General features: G+C 38.2%; 1 protein-coding gene across 3 annotated transcripts in view; it reads left to right on the top strand.

Moving 5' to 3' along the window:
- Positions 1 to 22,680, top strand: part of LOC133657482 (B-cell lymphoma/leukemia 11A-like) — an 86,546-nt gene that overhangs the window by 25,432 nt on the left and 38,434 nt on the right. The window contains exon 1 of one of the 3 annotated variants that reach the window (XM_062058848.1): positions 3,847 to 3,971. The exons of the other annotated variants lie outside the window; for them this stretch is intronic. Within the exon in view, the coding sequence (XP_061914832.1) occupies positions 3,962 to 3,971 (10 nt within the window). The 5' untranslated portion in view covers positions 3,847 to 3,961. Of the gene's footprint in view, positions 1 to 3,846; positions 3,972 to 22,680 lie in introns of those variants that run through there. 3 annotated transcript variants of the gene reach the window in all.

Below are 22,680 nucleotides of genomic sequence, written 5' to 3'. Positions count from 1 at the left end.
AAGCCCTTAAAAACATTAAACACCGCCATTAGGGTTTTATATACATGATGTAAGTATATATGTAATGTAGTAACGGGTACATTTATAATAACATTTCATATTTATGTATTTTGACCATTTTAAGCATACGTGATTTAAAAAAAATTAAAAAACGCATCACGTTTGCTTTTTTCTTCATCACTGATTATTACTCACCACAAACTTCATGAGAGCCAACAAACATAATAAAACATCTCTTACTCTACAAGGTCTGCTGTCATTAGGAAGCCGACTAATAGAATCTTGTTATATTCACGTTTAGGTGGGGAATGTCTAATAATCTTTGCAAAGAAATGTAATGGGGGGGTGACAAAGCATCTTTTTGTGTCATTCTCGTCAGTTCTGGGTCATAAATGGCTGTCAAGGTGTACCAACTTGCCAGTATACGTCCTCAGCCATTTACTTTTCAGGTGAGATGCATGATTTATGATCTACAATAAACTTACAGGGAGCAAGGAAGCGAGGAAGCAGCAGACCATTCGATGATGTAAACATAGGTACACACAGTAGTAAGGGTGTAACGGTACACAAACATTTCGGTTCGGTACGCACCTCGGTTTAGAGGTCACGGTTCGGTTCATTTTCGGTACAGTAAGAAAACAACAAAATATTAATATTTTGGTTATTTATTTACCAAATTCGTAAACAATGGCTTTATCCTTTTAACATTGGAAACACTACAATAATTCTGCCCACGTTAATCAACATTAAACTGCCTCAAGTTGTTGCTCAGATTAAATAAAATCACAAAACTTTTCTTCTACATATAAAAGTGCAACATTAAACAGTTTCAAGTCAACTCATCATGCTTAATTTATTACAGCATTTGGGAAGCCTGTAGTTTATTTTTATTATGTAAATGTTATATTTTTATCAACATGTGATAGCAGGGACCCTGCCATTCAAAACTAGGCTGCTGCATTACTAATGATTAATGTAACTATAGCTGAAAAAATGGTACAATAGCAATAGGAGAGACTATTCATCCCTGAACACCATGGAGTTCATGTAGGCTTAATGATGCACTTACATTATTATATCAACTATCAGAGACAGAAACGCTTCATTTAACATAATGTCCTGCTTCAACACAGCTCAATCAACACAAAAAAAGGTAAAGTGAAATAACGGACAGACAGGGCTTTGCTGTCCGTAACACACACACACACACACACACACACACACACACACACACCGCAAAATGAGCTAACGTTACGCTAAAAGCGAATTAGCCTTCACCTCAAGCCAGGACTGTGAGCGAGCTGAACTGCCTTTTATATTTCTATAATATAACTAGTGATGTTACTAGTAGTTGACTCTGAGGTGTTTATAATAATTTGGGGAGAGTCTGATGCTTACCTGCTAAACGCTAAGCACTGACTACATGCGCTCTGAATACGCACTGCTGATTGGCTGTTACCGCTCTGAATATGCACTGATGATTGGCTGTTACCGCTCTGAATATGCACTGCTGATTGGCTGTTACCGCTCTGTATGTAACCAATCAGATAGTTGTGTGGGTGGGACAATGCTGGGTGCTGTGTAGAATCCTGACAGAGACAGAGGCTGAAGGAAGCCAAGCGGAGGCGGCTATTTAATATGTTCGTGTGGAAACTCGTTCGGTACACCTCAGAACCGAACCGAAACCCCCGTACCGAAACGGTTCAATACAAATACACATACCGTTACACCCCTACACGGTAGTGATCATGGCGTCGCTATAAATAGTTTGTCTGCGTTAGCGCTTATAATAACAATATCACTAATACTTGGTTAATCATCAAGTCAAAACATGTAAGTAAATGGAGTATTGTTGGCACTTTTTGTAGGTTTTTTAATTGGATTTTATGGGCGGAATAGAGGAGCTCCCATTGGCTCTGCTGTAAGTGAACTTTTATTTACAAGTTGGAATGCATTTTTAAAAAATCCATCCGTCGTCATGTCTTTCATCATGATTGTCAACGATAGGCAAAATTCCAAAAAAAAGTGCAGTTCCACTTTAAGAGACACAATCCTCTGTGCACAAGTTTTCAGCTTTGCGTGCGCTATCAAGTTTGCACGTATGTTAATACACGCAAACCTTTAGTACAGATGAAGGCTTAAATGTACAAAGAGGTCAAATGCATGATGGTACAATTCATTCTGCAATAATGTGACATATCTCTCAGTATGATTTAGTGCAGTTGTAAAAGTATGACATTGTTGTTAAAATTAATTAATATTTGCAAAGGGAATTTTTGGATACTGGCATTGTCACAGTTATATAACATATGTAGCTTCCAGGTTCTGTGATTTTGCATGCTTGTTGCTGCTATCGTTTTTTTGTTAACATCCGCACAGCTAAAATATCATGTTTAGAGACCAAGGAGTTGGTTGCAAATTTTGGGCACTGACCCATCTTGCAGTTTGATTTAGAAACAATTATTTTTAAAATCCAGTGTTTTGGCTGTGTTAATACATAGATCTGCTTGGCTTACAGCTACTGCACCATATCAGCTACCTTCTTCCTCCCCTGCTCCCTAATCTTATGTAAACACAAAGATCCGCTCCAGCTTCTCCTGGCAGATGCAGGCGAGCATTGATGTCCGGCTGTGATACAAAAGCGTGGATTTAAAGTTTAAAAGTGCTTAGGGTAAGAGGGGTGTCTATTCGCTGTTCTTTGTCGTTAACCTGAAAGAAAGGAAGATGGTGTTAATGCATCACATTGATTAAAATCCCGGAGTAAAATCTACAGCAAAATGTTGAAGGGAAATCATTGTTCTGTACTGCAGAGGGTTAAAGGAGAAATCTATTTCTTTCTTGAATAAAAGGGTGGCGGGTGCTTTAAAGTGTCTTTTCTGCTGCAAATGCTGATGATTAAGGCAGAAACTGCAGGAGGCAGACAAAAGACAAAGATAAAGGGAGTTGAAGGAAAGCAAAAGATGTCTTCACCATGCAGAAAGAGACATGTTGTGACATGACCCATGTCCAGCCCGATGTACGCATAAAAGCATCTGTCTTCCAAGATACATTTTTATGCATGCACGCACGTGTGTGTGTGTGTGTGTGTGTGTGTGTGTGTGTGTGTGTGTGTGTGTGTGTGTGTGTGTGTGTGTGTGAGACAGAGAGAGAAAGAGAGAGAGAGGATTTATCAGATTCTGAGAATGTCTGAGTTGTCTGTGCCTGTGAATGATCTATGGCTAGTGTTTACCAGGCCATACTTTGGCTAGGCCTGCCATCACTGGCCTATGAATGATAAATTACGGATGTCTATCGGATTCACCCGAGCACCTGTGGTCCCTTGCTCTCCTTTCGCCTTTTACTCGACACACCAGAGACATGTTTTAATACTTTGATGTTGTCTTTTTTTCGGGAACGCAAACATTTTTGAAATTGTCTTTATTATTTTTCAATCAATTTCAGTGTCAATCAGATGATTTGATATGGTAATGATTTAACCGTTTTTCCATTTACAGTAATGCACTGTAAAAACGCAGGTAGATTTATGGGTAAAAAACTGGCAGCTCAGTCGCCACAATTTTACCGTAAAAATAACAATGTTTATTTTTCATTTTTTATTTATTAAGCGTAAAAACAGTGTACATTTTATGGTATACCTGATGTAATACATAAACCGTTGGTTTACAAGGATAATACAATTCCTTCAATAATCAGTAATTAATAATAGCCAATAATCGAACAGCCTTTTGAGCCTGTGTTGCCAACAGGTCTGTCTCTCTCTCATCCTCACCTCGGTGCCTGTCTGGGTTCTTAATCCTTAACCCTCGTAAGGTGAACACTTGTGTTTACGTTCAGTCATCAGTTTGCCTTTCAGAGGCTTTAGTCGGTCGCTTATGAACTTTGTTAAGTGCTGACTGAAGGCATTCCAGCTCTTTTATGAACACAGTTTGCTATTTGACTTGAATATTTGTTCTTCATTAAGATGGCGGATGGTGAGTGAGAAAATGACTACTTGCACTAGTTGTTGGTTTAAATCGCCAAATGAGTTATTTTTCATAGTTTAGAGCCAGAAACGTGTGTTGTTTGTGTGTTTGTGGAGGTGGTAAACTAAATCCCTGAAATTATTCTTTAAAATTCATTGAGTGATTACGACATTTAGCCTTTTTTGACTTGTTATCCACATTGAAGTGACGCTAAATCAGGTAAAAATGGTGGAATTAGGAAAGTAACCACTTTTAAACTACCTGATGACACATTCTGATGACTGCCAAGGTCTGAGACCATATTGTTTCCCTCTGGTCTCTGTTTCATTTCCTTCTTGTTTTGTCTCCTCCTAAACAGCCCCTCTCCTCACCGCTTTGCTGTGTTTGTGTTTCCTCAACCCACTTGTCTCAGTAGCAGTAAATACCCTTGCTACCTGACACAGATCCACCTTTCTACTTGACCGCGCACACAGAGAAGGCCAGCTGTGTGTGCGTGTGTATATCCGAAGAAAAGTGTTTTCCCCAGTGACCCTCTGCCTCCTGGTTTAAAGGACTGAGCGACGCACCCTCTTACTCACTCTCCCCCAAGCAGACTCCGTCTCTGAGATAAAACAGGTTTAATCTTTGACACGGTGTCCTAACTGGCCTCTTTGCAGGTGAGGAGAGCCTCTTGGGGTGTGTGTGTAACTGTTAGACTCACTCTGACCTAAATTTGGAAGACAATAGCCCTGAGGCTGTGTGTGTGTGTGTGTTTGTGTGTGAGTTTGTGATTGTGTGAATGCCTTCTCTTATGAAACTGTGGGTTTGTGTGTTTCCGGTCTTTGGTTTCCCCCAACGCTTTTAGCCCTCTATCTTTTTCTTGAGAAATACAACTATATCAGATATTTACTTTTTAATCCACACAGCTGCAGCTGCCGGTATGTCGACTGCTCACATCCATCTACTAAAGAAACACTCTCCTGCATTCACGGCCTGATTGGCCCCAATTTTGATGATTTGACACCAGCAATTTTAGACCTAAATGCTTACAAATGGGAGTGAATGAGCTTTGCCAAAACACTGACAAATCTAACAATGCTTCTTCACTACTAATAATCCACAAAACGTAAAGGGCCTGATTTACGAAGATCCAAATACCACGCACGAAACAGCGTGTGCAATCTTTAAAATAGCGTGTGTACTATTAATAGCTGTGTTGCGTGCGATATACTAAAACCGCAAGTGCAATTGGAAAGTGGTGCAGACCTATTTAAATGAAGTGAAGTGAAGTGAATTATATTTATATAGCGCTTTTTCTCTAGTGACTCAAAGCGCTTTACATAGTGAAACCCAATATCTAAGTTCCATTTAAACCAGTGTGGGTGGCACTGGGAGCAGGTGGGTAAAGTGTCTTGCCCAAGAACACAACAGCAGTGACTAGGATGGCGGAAGCGGGGATCGAACCTGCAACCCTCAAGTTGCTGGCACGGCCACTCTACCAACCGAGCTATACCGCCCCACCAAATGAGGATTTTGCATGTACTACATTGGGCATCACCACGGAGACACTCATTTACTGCAAATTCATGCTATCATGCTCCTACCTGTGGTGTTTTCCCATGCTTTCTAACGAGTGGTACACATGTACCACTTTTTATGGGCATTTTAGAATCAGTCCTGCAGTGCATCTACATTGACTTTTTTTTTTTTTTTTTTAACGCCGAAGGTGTACTCATTGGAAGGAGGCTGCACTTAAGACACACAAAAAAATGCATACTGAAATAAGTTGTTTTATATATTAAAAATAATGTATTAATATTTATTCAATGTGAAAAAAAACGAACAACATTTAAAAAACACCAAAACGCATCAATTGAATTTGTTTTAATCAGCCTCTTACATCCTCTAACATAGGGCTATTTAACCAAATTGCTTTGAGGGCCACAATTCCACAAAACTAAGGAGTGGGGGGCCAGACTGTGTCTATAGTCCAGAAAACCAGCGTCTTCTACAGTAGACATTTGATTTTGGTCTATTTTTGTCAGCATAACAGGAGTTTTTAGCTAGTCAAAGATTATTTCTATGACAACCCTGTGTGGTTTTACGGAAGTTTTTTCAACTTAATTTTCAGCAAACCTAGTTGAAAAACACAAATGAGGAAAAAGAGAGGACCTAAAATGGAATTCTGAGGAACACCACTACTATAATCAAATAAGTTGAACAAATTAAAACTTTTTGCATCTGAAGTAAAGCTACAGTAACACCATAGTTACATCAAACACATTACGAAAAAATGTGTAACTGAGAGGACTAAAAAAGAGAGGACTTAAAGGGGAGCCTTCAGGAACACCTCAGTTATGTAAATCACAAGTTTGGACATGAGTATACTAGGTTTGCTAGAAAGGGTGAAACGTCAACGTAAGGATCTGCCAAGGTGTTTGAAGTGCTCAAAGTTCCTCTATACAACAGGAGCACTCTAATCTCTAATTTGCTGCAAAAATATTTGTCTCCCAAGTTTTAATCTAAACTTCAGGGCCTGTATGGTTTCATTTGCTGGCCAGATTTGGCCCGCGGGCCACCAGTTGAATAACCCTGCTCGAGCAGCTAAAAAAATCATAAAATGATGTTGCTGAATAGACAACGTGTCTAATAGTTTGTACTTCTGACCGTCCAATATGTTGACACACACATGTACGATGGAGGATTCTCATCTGTCCATCATCTGTGCAGCGCCAGCACTTATCCTGCAGCCGTGTGTGGAACTGTCAGTTTGCACGTACTCTCCAAACGTGCTAAATGAAACGCAACGTAGTGCTCACCAAACGGTGATGAGTGTTGATAAATCACATTGTGCATGATAAACAATAATATTTGCATCTTGTCCTTCCAGAACAGTGCCTGTTTTAATGATCAGCACATATTCTGCATATTAATGAAGACACACTCATTTAACTGACGCAATCCACTTTGCACACCTTTAGTAAATCATCTCTGCGTGTGCTATTAATTGTTTGTATGTATTTTGGTATACGCAAACCTTGAGTAAATCAGGCCCAAAGTGTGAAAACGTCATCTCCATCGCAAACATCTGAAGTCAGACAACCTGGAATAAAGAGGTCCTGGATTGAGTGGCCGTTAAGCGAGTCAGCATATGTTCTTGTAGTCAAAATGAAAACACTCGTCAGGTTCCCGCATGTCAAGTATTTATAGTGCCTTATAAATACTTGCTACAATTCTATGAATTCTAAATGTAGACGTGCACAATGTTATTCAATAGCACAGGTTTGTAGTCAGATAGGCACAGTGTTTTTCCACACACATACTGCACATGTAATAATTTATTCCTTCAGGTAACGACTAAATTGCTCCAGATTACACACATTTTGGTTATAGAAGTACTGGAAAAGGTACCATTTCTCAATCTGACTGGCTTGCTCATTTGCATTTTTATCTGTAAGTATTGTATTTTAGAAGATTGATTGATTGCTATGCTGACACACCAGATGGGTTGTTTGTGTACAAATCCACCTGTGACATAGTAGAGCAGAGAACAAAGGGAAAACATTAAAACAATCTTTGGAAGGTTATCAGACTCTTGTATAACAATAAATATGACATGATCCACTAAGACCCAAATAACAGGTTATGTATTGATAGTGGACATGCCGCAAGTGATCTACTAAGACTCTGTGTACAATTGATAACAAGTGCCAAAGTGGTGCAGACCGCTCTATTTAATGAGGATTTTGCGTGTAACCGGCTGTCACCATGGAGCCACTCATTTATGGCATCATATGGTCCAACTGGTAGAGATCCGTCATGTTGTTGCAGCACACAAAAATAATATGGACCACCTTTTCTGGATGATATTGAAGCGCAATCAAGACAACAGAACCCACTTTCAGCATGCTGAAGGTTCGCTCTGCAAGGTGGTGCGTGTTGTGATGGTGTGTCTCGAATGATCCAGGGGCAAAAAAATGATTTGTATAGGAGATATGTTATAATAATATATGACGTGTATGAAAAAAAAGAAACGTCATTAAAAAAAAAGCAGAAACCAAAACAATTAACTGATTTAGTTTTGATAGGCCCCTTAGGTCATCCAGCAACTATAACATAATAAAATTATATTGCTGAAAAGACGTTATGTCTAACTGTTTTATTTCTGACAGTCGAAATATGTTGACACATACAGAGACAGAATGTCCTGTGTCTCCATTGTCAGTTTTTTCAGTGCAATTGCCCTCTTTGTCATAGCCATTTGTGCTAAATATAGATGCAAGTTATAAGCGCTAACGCAAATAAACTATTTTTAGCTTATTTGTGTGCCTATTTTTACATCACCGGCTGGTGAGCTGCTTCCTCGGCTCGGTGCCGGTGGAAGTTTATTCGAGATCATAAATAATGTTTCTCACCGGGATAGTAGAAGGATGAGGACGTAATACGAGAAGTTGGTCAACTTTGGCATCCAATTTAGACCCGGCAAGACATGCAAAACCGCTTGGTTCCATGTCCCTTTTTTCTTCGCGAGGATTATGAGTCATTCTTCATCTAGACGGGAATATAACAAGATTTTGTAAGTCGGCATCCTGATGACAGCAGTTATTATATTATATGTATTTTATATATTATATAATATACAGTAAGTCATGTTTTATTATGTTTGTTGGCTCTCATGAAGTCTGCAGTGATTAATAATGCTGTCGAAGAAAAAAGCGGAAGCCTTTCTGAGTTTTGGAATTAAAGCGATGAGTATGCTTAAAATTAGCAAAATACATAAATATTACTTCTTATTATAAATGTGCCCATTACTACATTACATATATACTTACAGCATTAATATAAAACCCTAATGGAGGTGTTTGGATGTTTTTTAAGGTCTTTGCAGGCAGAATAGAGCGACTCACATTGGCTTCATTGTAAGCGGAATTTTGATTGCATTTATTTATTAGTTGGAATGCATAAAAAAACAAAAACACATGTGTTCTTGTCTTATATGAGGACTGTGAATGATAGGCAAAATTCCCAAAAAAGTGCAGTTCCTCTTTAAGAGACGCGGTCCTCTGTGCACAAGCTTAGTCGATCAGCTCTGCATGTTCTATCAAGTTTGCTCATGTTTTTAATACACACAAACCTTTAATAGATAAGGTCCATAATCATTTCAAGTTATTAGTAGGGTAATTAAAGCTTATACCTTTAAAAAAAAAATGGTAAAAATGCCTCATTGACATCCTTTAATCATTTAATAAAGATGTATTATGTAATTTTGATAAAATTGCCACTTTGCCAAAAATGTATAATAAATGATGGACACCAGAGATTGCCAGAGGTGACCTAGTGGCCAGCATGTTAGCCACACAGTCAGGAGATGAAGGGTTCAAATCTTTGTTCAAGCATCTCTGTGTGGAGTGTGTGTGTTCTCCGCGTGCATGTGTGGGTTTACTCTGGCTTCCTCCCACATTCCAACAGCATGCATGTTAGGTTAGTTGGAGACTCTAAATTGTCTTGAATGGTTGTCAGCGTGTATGTGCTCTGCCGACCAGTCTGCAACCCAAGTCAGCTCAATGAGGACCAGCGGTGTAACAACTTTGTCTGTAGTTGTACCATCTCCTGAAGAAGGTTAGGCTGGTCAACAAAAACAGCAAACTTATATATTGTTTGCAGTGTTGGCTCTTTACAGATACAGTAACTGTGTGTGTTATGTAAATTATGTCACATAATGTAACAGTCTAGCCAGGGAATGTGGCACGGACACAAACAAAGTACAACAATGGAAGACATTCAGCGAGTCATGTTCTTTCCTCTTGGCATGTCGCTGTCTATTATTACAAGACCAACTTTGGTTGAGATGAGTTGTGCTCTGTGTTGTCAGTTCAATGCCGATATAGCTTTGCAAATATCCATCCATCCATCCATTTCCTACCGCTTGTCCCTGGACAAGTCGCCACCTCATCACAGGTCCTTTGCAAAGATGACTGCCTTATTAAGCTACAGTTAGGATGTTGTTCTATCCTTTCCAGGTTTTGTTGATATATACAAAAAAAATCATCATACTGTACTCACTGGCTAGTGCTACTTCAGATGCCTGGGAGCAATCCCACAGTTCTTGTTTTTACTGCGATGCTTGCCAATGATGGCGAAATTGACCTTTTAGGAATATTTACCATGTAATGCAATTATACCACTAATGGATTTGGCCCACTGATCTTTTTGTACGCTGTGTCGACGGTCCAGTAAAGCACTGTTGGCTTTACTCTGGCACACAGACACACACGGACCATGCACACCAGTCGGGCCCTGTGCTCATTTGCGTGTGTATGTTCAACATCTATAATCCTTCCTCTCTTGTGAAATCACACACGGGCTCAAATGAACATGCGTGTGTGCACACACAGCCACTAATGCACACGTGCACACCAGACCCCTTGTGAGTGTGTGTCTGCCAAGTCGGACGGCAGTCTGCCAGCAAATAAGGGGGCTGGGATGGGGTGAGGGCTCATCTGCTCGGGTTAGCCAGCTATAGCCCCCCCCCCACACATACACACTAAAGCAGTGCCTACTTAGATTAACAGGGTTAATTAGCACAACATGAGCCTTGAGTTGCCCACAGTAGAGGGACGTTGAGCTCCGGCCGGGATTACAGCAGCACCAGTGCCCCATGTTCAGTGTCCCCAGGTGCAGACAGATTTATCTATGCATATTACACCTGATTGTGCTCGTAACAAACACACCAAAATGTATATATGTATATATATATATATATATATATATATATATATATATATATATATATATATATATATATATATATATATATATATTAGGGGTGTAACGGTACACCAAAATTTCGGTACCTCGGTTTAGAGGTCACGGTTCGGTTCATTTTCGGTACAGTAAGAAAACAACAAAATATAAATGTTTTGGTTATTTATTTACCAAATTTGTAAACAATGGCTTTATCCTTTTAACATTGGGAACACTATAATAATTCTGCCCATGTTAATCAACATTAAACTGCCTCAAGTTGTTGGTCAGATTAAATAAAATGACAAAACTTTTCTTCTACATATAAACAGTTTCAAGTCAACTCATCATGCTTAATTTATTTATATTGGGAAGTCTGTAGTTGATTTTTATTATGTAAATGTTATATTTTTATCAACATGTGATAGCAGGGACCCTGCCATTCAAAACTAGGCTGCTGCATTACTAATGATTAATGTAACTATAGCTGAAAAAATAGTACAATAGCAATAGGAGAGACTATTCATCCCTGAACACCATGGAGTTCATGTAGGCTTAATAATGCAGTTACATTATTATATCAACTATCAGAGACAGAAACTCTTCATTTAACATAATGTCCTTTTTTGCTGCTTCAACACAGCTCAATCAACACAGAGTATTGTAAAGTGAAATAACAGACAGACAGGGCTTTGCTGTCCATAGCACACACGCACACACACACGCACACACACACCGCAAAATTAGCTAACGTTACGCTAAAAGCTATTTAGCCTTTACCTCAAGCCAGGATTGTGAGCGAGCTGAGCTGTCGTTTGTTTGTAGAACGTCAACGGGCTCATAGTGATGTTACTAGTAGTTGACTGGGAGGTGTTTATTATAATTTGGGGAGAGTCCGCTGCCTGATGCTTACCTGCTAAACACCTATCTGCTAACCCCACCGCAGAAGCACTGACTCCATGCGCCCTGAATACGCACTGCTGATTGGCTGTTACCGCTCTGTATGTAACCATTTAGATGGTTGTGTGGGTGGGACAATCCTGGGTGCTGTGTAGAGTACTGACAGAGAAGAGACAGAGGAAGCGGAGCAGCTTGTTAAGACTTTAGCTCAGGCGGCTATTTAATATGTTGGTGTGGAAACTCATTCGGTACACCTCCGAACCGAACCGAAACCCCGTACTGAAACGGTTCAATACAAATACACGTACCGTTACACCCCTAATATATATACATACAGTATATATATACACTACCGTTCAAAAGTTTGGGGTCACATTGAAATGTCCTTATTTTTGAAGGAAAAGCACTGTACTTTTCAATGAAGATAACTTTAAACTAGTCTTAACTTTAAAGAAATACAATCTATACATTGCTAATGTGGTAAATGACTATTCTAGCTGAAAATGTCTGGTTTTTGGTGCAATATCTACATAGGTGTATAGAGGCCCATTTCCAGCAACTATCACTCCAGTGTTCTAATGGTACAATGTGTTTGCTCATTGGCTCAGACGACTAATTGATGATTAGAAAACCCTTGTGCAATCATGTTCATACATCTGAAAACAGTTTAGCTCGTTACAGAAGCTACAAAACTGACCTTCCTTTGAGCAGATTGAGTTTCTGGAGCATCACATTTGTGGGGTCAATTAAACGCTCAAAATGGCCAGAAAAATAGAACTTTCATCTGAAACTCAACAGTCTATTCTTGTTCTTAGAAATGAAAGCTATTCCACAAAATTGTTTGGGTGACCCCAAACTTTTGAACGGTAGTGTATATACATATATACATAGACACACGTTTACACCATTTCGTAACAGGTGAAATCTAATTTTTTCGCAAAAGCGACTTATTTTTCCGCATTTTACTGTTAAATATGCATTTATACTTCAGAAATCGACAAGCAACCTGCTCTCTTAGGCTCCGTTTCCACTGGACACCAAATATGATTTTTTTTACCCTCAAGTGACAGGTCAGATATTTTTTGCCAGTCCAAACGCCGTGCTTCAGTGCTTCAAATCTGATATTTTCTCAATACATTTAGGCCACATCAGGAGGTAGTCCTAATCCATTTGAAAACTCATCTTTTCGGAAGTCTAAACGGCAATGAAACCTGTCTGTGACTTTTCCCTGAGCGGTCCGTGAGAGCAAGAAAGGTCGACAGTGCGGTGGGAAAAATGTTGTCTGTGTACATACTTTACAGGATACGTGTGTAGCGACTACTCTAATGGGAAACTGAATTGTGAGTTTACTCTGCTGTTGTTGTCTTGTAATTCATCGGTCAATGTAATGATGTCATGATGCAGCGGTTAGTGTAAACCTCGGACCCCCTCTGCAGAGATCACTCAAAAAAGGGGATTGTTTGGATGAATTTAATTAATTCCAGTCATGGAATAAGTATTCCTCTGAAAATCTGATCTGTTTTTACTCATTTTAGGGCGTTGCTAGCACCATATGGAATTAGTCTGTTCGGAGTGATCTGTATTTGCTTCAAAATTTGTACAACATTATCAAAACTCTATTTATGTTGTAACGTGCATTTTTCAAATTGGGAATTTCCATTTCAGTTGTTAGAAATTATTTAACTGCATTCTCAATCAGCCGAATGGCTGTTTCATAAAAAAACTCAACAAAAAACATTGACGTACTCAAAACAAGGAAAATTGAGATAACTGCTTGTGCGTCTGCATTCTTCATATATATTCTACTTCTGCTGAAGTTATGTTAATGCGTGTGATTAATCACAAAAATAATAATAATAATTAATTATACTTAAACCCAGATTAATCACACTATTTATTTTGAGCACATGCTCCTTTATCTTTGCTCCCTGGCAAATTTGGCTTCAAAATAGACCCTAATGGGACTTCAGATAAAGCTGTCAACAAGTTTTGAGCATATAAATTACGTGCATTCAAGTAAAACATTTGAAAATATTTTCTGTATGACATTCTGACTTCAAAATTGCATTTGTGTCAAAATATATATATATTTTTAAGTTAATTTAAATTACGCAAGCAATTTATTTCCGGCAATTAATTGCAATTAATCAAAATTCTAAAGTGTGAATAACATATTTTTCGGACCATATTAGTGCACTGGATTATAAGGCACACTGCCAATGAACGGGTCTATTGTCATACCAAAGACGCACCGGATTATAAGGCACATTCAAGAGGTGATATTATTACTTTTTTTCCTACATGTGAAACACTTCCTTGTGGTCTACATAACATGTAATGGCGGTTCTTTGGTCAAAATGTTGCATAGATTATGTTTTACAGACCATCTTCAAGCCGCTTTCTGACCATCTTTTCAGGATGCGCCATTTTGTGGGCAGTCTTATTTATGTGGCCCCACTTCGATAGCGTGTTCTCCCCATCATCTTGGTTGTACAGGTAGTTTTTAGCACTTCCATAGCGAATCTACTGATAGATATAAATTAGAACTGTCTGCTACTTTGTATTAGAAATGGCAACAGCAGAAAATTAATGCCCCACAACAAGAGGGAAAAAAAGAAGGAGTCAGCGCAGACTACAATGGCGGATGCGCCCAAATTTTCGGGAATTATTTAGGTCCCAAATACACATCAGCAGGTACTAATAGGTAAAAAAAAAGAAGTTGGGTTTGCATATAAATTGCAAAACAAAACACTAGATAATATATCGCCTAATAGGTGCCATTTCCATCAAGCGGTGCAGCTTCGTTGCTTACCAAAGTCACACTAAAACCTTTTGACAGATTTTTGAGCGTCATGTATAATGTTCTATATTCTCAATGAAACATCAACGTTTTGGGCTTGCTTGCTGGCCTCATTTATTAAACAGGCATCACATTACTCTTATGTGTGAAAGCTATCTACCGATCACACTTACTGTATCATTACACCATGTACCAAATAAAATTGCTACGAGGTCAGCAAGCACAACCAGAATTATTCCCTACATTAGGCGCACCGGGTTTTAAGGCACACTGTCAAATTTAGAGAAAATTAAAGGATTTTAAGTGTAGTTTATAGTCAAAAAAAAAAAACAGTACTCTAAATTAAAAAAAATGTTTGACAGGACTAATATATTCGGTACATAGGGGTGCAACGATTATTTCGATTAGAAAGAAAGCTTCAATTTATATTCTATTGCTTTGAATACTTGTTTAATGAGTGTAACTAATAAAGATGTACTAAATCCGTACATAGAGTGCCCAGAACTTTAAATATGCAGTGCTTCTCACGTCAATGATGATGATGTGCATTTAATAGAAACAAAACAAAAATGAAGGTTATGGCAAGCAAAAAATCTTAGTTTATATCAACTGTTTTCCCTAAAATGCGCATTGAAGTTATAACGTGTGTTTGATCCGATTATTCAAATAATCCCACAGATTATCCAATAGATTACTTGATTATTAAAATAATCGATATCTCCAGCCCTAACTGTATATATGTGACTGAAAATGTACCTTTAGCTAGGATATTTCTGTTATTACAGTTTGACATTGTGAGACACTACAGGAGTAACTCGATTTTCATTATTAATCTATTTGGAAGGATCTGACAAAGGCCGAATTTTATAAAAACTGAAGCATTTTTTTTTTCATAAGAAATAATGTAAATTCAATTAATCCATTCCAGACACCTCAATGTATTAACATAAAATACATTTAGATAGAGAATAATAATGAGAGTTTCACATGCACAGAATAGGGTGAAATACAAATAAGTGATAAAATGAAATGGATAAATAAACAGGTAATATAAATTGAGCAAAAAAGGGAGGAGGAGGGGATACAAACACGAACTTTCGTACTTTTCTACGAGTTTTCTGTTCACCTTGTACACAAACTTTTGTTGACCTGGTGGTGACTGAATTTGCAGTAAACTCAATAATTTTTTTTAAAGTGCAAAGACTGAGTTACCAATGTGTGTGATTCTTTGTTTCAGCACTCAATTCCGCCAACTCCGCCGACTAATTTGTTACAAGCAATGTTTGGCCTACGATAACCTAGACCGTATAGGAAAACGGGAAAACCAAATCCTACAAAACAAGAGTTACCACTGTGTGTGAAAAATACACCTTTATCTATTAACTAGATCAGGAGTCACCAACGCGGTGCCCGCAGGTACCAGGTCGCCCGTAAGGACCAGATGAGTCGCCCGCTGGCCTGTTCTAAAAATAGCTCAAATAGCAGCACTTACCAGTGAGCTGCCTCTATTTTTTAAATTGTATTTATTTACTAGTGTGACAGTCCTAACTGTCGTGCAGGTTCTTAGGATCATCCAGGGAAGACATTGTCGTGAGACGGTTTAGACTTCTTTATTTCAATCACAGAGTCTTTTGCGTGCTTTTCAGCAGCTGCCTTTTTTCTCACGTGAGCACACGAATGGTTTCCTCCCGTCCGCCGTCTGCTTTTCAGCAGCACGTCGTCGTCGTCGTTTGCGTGGCAGCAGAGGATGGTTTCCTCCCGTCCGCCGTCTTTCTCCGTCTCCTTTCTTGATGTTCACGTCTACTCGCCCTTTTATACGGTCCGAGATGGTGATTGCACGGTCCACAGCTGCGCGCTCCACACACCTTGTACTGATGGCGGCGTCGCTCCCAGCGCACCCCGCCTTGCCGCTCGCTCGTCCACGCCTCCTCGCCGCCATCTTGGAACGGGCGCCGTCGGTCCGCCGGCTCCGCCTCCCCACAACTAGCAAGCTGGTCTCGCTTTGCTCGACATTTTTAATTCTAAGAGAGACAAAACTCAAATAGAATTTGAAAATCCAAGAAAATATTTTAAAGACTTGGTCTTCACCTGTTTAAATAAATTCATTTATTTTTTTACTTTGCTTCTTATAACTTTCAGAAAGACAGTTTTAGAGAAAAAATACAACCTTAAAAATGATTTTAGGATTTTTAAACACATATACCTTTTTACCTTTTAAATTCCTTCCTCTTCTTTCCTGACAATTTAAATCAATGTTCAAGTAAATTAATTTTTTAAAGAATATTAAATAAATTGTAATTTAATTCTTCATTTTAGCTTCTGTTTTTTCGACGAAGAATATTTGTGAAATATTTCTTCAAACTTATTATGATTAAAATTCAAAAAAAATATTCTGGCAAATCTAGAAAATCTGTAGAATCAAATTAAAATCTTATTTCAAAGTCTTTTGAATTTCTTTTAAAATTTTTGTTCTGGAAAATCTAGAAGAAATAATGATTTGTCTTTGTTAGAAATATAGCTTGGTCCAATTTGTTATATATTCTAACAAAGTGCAGATTGGATTTTAACCTATTTAAAACATGTCATCAAAATTCTAAAATTAATCTTAATCAGGAAAAATTACTAATGATGTTCCATAAATTATTTTTATTTTATTTTTATTTTATTTTACATGAGTTATTATTTGTACAAACATGGTGCAAAGTAATTCATGATTTGTTAAAAAAAATGTTAGTGGCTCCCTAGTTAAAATGGGATATTGTGATTTGACAAGACTGTCTTAGAAGTGATCATTTGAAAATGTTCATTTTGAAAAATGTGCACTTAGAGAAAATATAAAAATAAAGTGTTGCATATTGATATTTATCTGTTTCTATATATATTTAATGTGAGAAATCATTAAGATGATCAGTGTTTCCACAATGATAAATATCATTAATTATTAATAATAACATAGAGTTAAAGGTAAATTGAGCAAATTTGCTATTTCTGGCCATTTATTTAAGTGTGTATCAAACTGGTAGCCCTTCGCTTTAATCAGTACCCAAGAAGTAGCTCTTGGTTTCAAAAAGGTTGGTGACCCCCGAACTAGATAGTAAATTAGATGTTGGGGTGGATCCTTCAGTGTGTGTCTTATTATCCATGTTTATACAAGGAGTCAATTCGGATTCTTTTGTCCATATGTGATATTTATCTTTTTTTTTTTATATGTATTCATAAATCTGATATGTATCCGATGCGGAAGTGAGACCTACACCTATTAGAGCCATGTTTACTTAAAGACACTGCAATGCTTGTGACCTCTTGTTTTGTGTGCATGCAGTTCACTTCACATACCCATTCTGTTCATATTAGACACCACATCATTTTTTGTAATGTCAAAGACTACATAAAAAGATCGGATTTGACAAAAACATCCAGATTGGGTTTCATACCCTGCAGTGTGAACATGGCCTGAGTGTGATTTTTTTTTTACATTTTTGCTCAATCACATGCTTGCAATGTTGTTGGAAAGCCCCTTTCTCTTGCGCACAAAGTGTGAAAAAACATCAAAGCCCTTACCTCAAAACCATCTTTACACATGTTGAGGTAAAAAAAAACCCTCAAGGATAAAAGTGTGATACAGCGTTAAACGGGAGCCATCTTAAGGCACAAACTGCGAGTGCAGAGCTGTGATGGCCGTCAGGGGTTTTGGCGAGATGTGTGAGGCGTGCTACTGTCGGGTTGAGATGATGTGCGTTTAATGGCGAGAAAAGGCAGAACGGAAGTGATGGAGGTTATGTCAGATCACATATGCAAGAGTGAGGCACACTTCAGGAAGAAGCCCCTCGCCGAGGAAGACAAGGGCAGATGGTGCATTTGTGAAATGCAACAGTTAGCTGAGGTCTTAGCCAGTCTAGACTAAATATGCTATACTTTCACACCCTTTTTTACGTAACCTCTCTTCCTATGCAGTGTCTGGAAAGCTAGAGGGCGGAAAATCGTCGACAAGTTCCAACTGTTTTTGTGTGTGTATTCATCATAATGTGCTCCAACACTGTGGCAATAAATCAGATCAGTCGTCTACTTTCTCCGAGGAGTACATTTGTATTGAATTACAGTAACAGTGACTCACGCCTCTCACACTGGTGACTTTATAAAAAAAATATATATATATATTATTGGCACTGTTATTACTGCCCTTTGATAAATGATGACTGAAGCAAAACTTTGTATTTAGTCTCTGAGGTTTGGAACAGTTAAAGATGACATATCAGTCTCACACTACTAGCTTAATGCACACTGTTCTTACTTGAGGTTCTTATTTTGAGCAGAATCAAATATACTATTAAATCCAACTACATGTTTGCCATATACATCATATCCTCCTGAGAACCAACGTCCTCTGATTGGTCTATTTTCTTCTTGTCAGAGTTAAAAAAAAAAATGGAAGAAAAATAGCCCAGTTATGCAAAACATGTCCACTGCAGAGGACATTGGTTCTCATGAGGATATACAACATTTACACAACCCGTGTAGGCTTACATGTTACGCACACAATGCTGGTAGAAGGGGGCTCCAACCTATTTTCTTCTGAAATCTACTTATACCAAATAAAATGGCTAAGAGGCACTCATTTTTGTAATGTTTATTTTCAGGGCTGTCATCCAAACAAAGAGAATAAACGTGTTTTGCCAGAGCATGAACAAAACGTTGTATCGGCAACTCACATTTTGCATTAAAATATGTATTTTATTTAGTATGCATTTATTTCTAGTGCAGAGTTTTTTTCCATCGGTTTTGAGCCATTCTGACAAAAATAAACAGGGGTGCTTAATCTTTTTGACCTCAGGGCTCAACCTTTCCACGACATAGGGGCTCGGGGTCCACTCTAATATTAACACTGAATTAGTCATCTTACTCTTGATTTTAATTGTGTTCAATATTTATATCTAACCTTTTTACAGTTTAACAGGATAATCCTTGTCAAATGACATGAATCCATCCATCACAAAGATTATTATCAAAATTAGGTCAGGCTGATAACAAAAATAAATACTAACCAAATATACTGCAAAAGAAGGGACTCATAAAAACTGATGAAACATAAATGTACTTACAATTATGCAGTGCTAAAATAAATAAATTTGAACTAAATTCATAACAAATGTTAGCAAAAATATAATTGTTTCTTAAATATACTGTTAATGAAGTTAAAGTGCAAATAAAAATACAGCTTTAGTTTTATTTTTTGTGCTCCTCTATGACTTTAGTTCCAGGCTTCTTCTCTATGTTTGATATTGTCACGACTGCTATGCAGGGTGGAAAAGTGTATTACAACTAAGTACTGTTGCAGCTGAGAAACGATTATTTTGGCACCCCTTTGAGGGCATTATTTTACAGGCAATCATTTTTAGGAAGCATATGTGGTTATTGTCTTTATGCTATTTTGTGGTATTTGTTTTATTCAATTGAAGCATCATGTCTGAATTGAACATTTTTATAAAATACTGAGAGTTGAAATAAATATTATTTGACCTTTTGGTGAGCTACTTATTGGTTGGCGACCGCTGACCTACAATTATTGAATATGTTAATTTATTTAACTGCTTTTACGGGCTTTTTCCCCAGTTGAGAAGTATCACATGTTATTGCTTGTACCGAATCACTGAAATAGAAGTTTTCAGACTATAAGCCGCTACTTTTTTCCTACGCTCTGAACCCTGCGACTTATAAAACGGTGCATCTAATTTATGTTTTTTTCTACGCTAGCAGCCGTAATGTTTTGTATTTAACAAATAGTTTTCAGCACCAACAGAAACACACAAAATGTGTGATATTGTTTGTGCTATGACGCCATCTTTTGGACGAGTTTGCTCACTGTTGGTGCTGCGGGTTGAAAATGTACTTCCTGTTTCGTGCCTTGAACCGGAAGCATATCTCACTTCGTCTACTATTCGTCCAAAGCGTTTCTGCTTTCTGCTAAGATTCTTAATGCATCACTCTGTTTTTAAGTTTTACGGTATAACTAAAATAATTCATACCTTTTAAACCGTCCCGTGTGTGATGTCTGTAGAGATGTTTTCATGCACATTTGTACGTGCTATCGTAATGTAATCAAGTTAGTTGTTAGCATTAGTAAATATGCTAACACATTTACAAGTGTCTGTGTTAGTATTAACTTACAATGGCATTCTTTGTGTTTTGTTTCAGTTTCGTAAATTCACCAAAACATCACCGTGGAGTTATTGAGTCTGTTTAGCTGATTGAAGAGCTAGCTTCCGCAGCTAGTGGGTCCATGACGATGACTTCTGTTTTGTTTGATCAGCCGTTTTACTTTTGTGTGACAGGAACCGTTTGGAAACAATTAAGGTATGTAAATAAACATTTACAAAATCTTTCGTACCAGTATATATCTGCGGCTTATGGTCCAGTGCGGCTAATATATGTAATATATAAAAATATTAGTTTCTTCTCAAATTTGGTGGGTGCAGCTTACTATACTGTATGGTACTGCTCAATCAATGTAAGAAAACACAATTAACTGCATTCAACAATAAGTAATAGCATGGTTTCTTTAGTTTCTGTCTTTCTTTCAAAAGAGTCATAAGTGAGGAGCTATTTCCCATCTACACCACATGAGATAAGCCTGCAGGATACACTCTCCCAACCCCTGTGACCCCGACAGTACCAAACTCCATCTTCCACACACTCACACACGCATGTGTACTCTTATATAAATAGGTGGACATATAGGGAAAGAAAGGTGGTGCTGGAAGGGGACATGTTATTTGGCAGTGGTTGTAGCACATACACACACACACATATGCACCGACGTGTGCACACACTCATACACAAACGGCTATGCTATGTTTCAACTTGATTTAGAAGGCTCAGCTGCAGGCAATGGGAGTAAAAATGAGGGCGGAGGACATAGACGGACAGACGGAGAGAAATGGGGGAGTACAGTTTACAAGTAGTAGGTCTGGGAAGGGAGAAATATAGCGACTGTATAACTGTTTTAAACAGAAACGGTTCAGAGTTTTATGAGGTCCAGTAGTCGCTGCCGTGTAAGGAAAAGTGTGCTTTGTGGAAATGCATGTGTGCATCTGAGACCATAGAGTTGAATTTCATCACTTCTGCTCAAAATATTGGAGCAAGACTTTTGAGAACATAGTGTCATAAAATGATTGTGTCAGCTATTTTATATGGGGGCTTTTTCTCCCTTCAAAATCCATTCCAATAATGTTCTTTGTAGATCATTCCGAATGACTGCGATGATGCCTTTGGAGAGACATGCATGTGTGTGCTTTTAATGATGTGACTCAGACGGTTCTGGGGATGGCAGAGAACGATATCCCACAAAACTGCGTGAATAAAAGCTCATCTGAAAGCCAAAACAGATCCATAAATGGATGCACATGAAGGCAATGGTGTCTGGGCTTTTATCACTTCATCAGGAAAGTTTTCCAGCAGCCTCCGAGGAGTAAGAAAGAGTGTGGATTCTAGTCAACTTGTATTGTTTATTATTTTTCAAATGACAAGTGACCCATCCAACATGAATATTTGGACATTATGATAGTTAAAAATGCTCAGGAGGTTGCACATCCTGACACCCTTGCATTATGTGGATGAACGTTGGATTATAGTACCAAATATTTAGTGGCTATCCAACAACATTGTCTTTTATTGTCATATATGAGCATGTAAAAGCTTGTTCCTTCCCCCTCTCAGGTTGTGCAATCGCTAAACAGGCACACACTTGTCTAATAGGTTGAGTGACCTTCTCATCAGGAAGTAGTTTTCTCAAGATTGCCTAATAGCTGCTTCAAATATGATGGCCTTGTGGTTTATAAAAAAATCTGAAGAGGAGGAGGAGAATGTCCGACCCCAAATGTGAAGTGCGCCTCTGTGTGCATGGGGCCTCCTGAATGTTTCGTCAATTTGTGTTCCACTGTACATTTTAACGCAGATAAATTTGTTATATAAAGTGTGAGCGCATGTGTTGACGAATGGGTTTAGGTTTGGTTTCCATTCTCTACCTGCCTTAAGACACAAGTAAAAAGTAGATTGTAAAAAGGTGGTAATAAGCAGGTACGGAAGCCCTCCATCTCCTTCTAGGAAAATATGGCGTCAATGTGTATTTCGCTTTAAATCATGCCTGAACCTGACCTGACGTGAATCCCAGTGGCTTTCTACTTGCATGGAATGGACAATGTTTACCCTGGAACCGGAGCTATGTTCTGCCTAACAGAAGCCCCGTGTGGGCTCATGCTGCATTCAACATTCAACATTATTCAGCAAGCGTTTTACCAG

Source organism: Entelurus aequoreus, linkage group LG09 (assembly GCF_033978785.1).
Source record: "Entelurus aequoreus isolate RoL-2023_Sb linkage group LG09, RoL_Eaeq_v1.1, whole genome shotgun sequence".
NCBI lineage: Eukaryota > Metazoa > Chordata > Actinopteri > Syngnathiformes > Syngnathidae > Entelurus > Entelurus aequoreus.
This window is presented reverse-complemented; position numbering and strand designations above follow the sequence as displayed.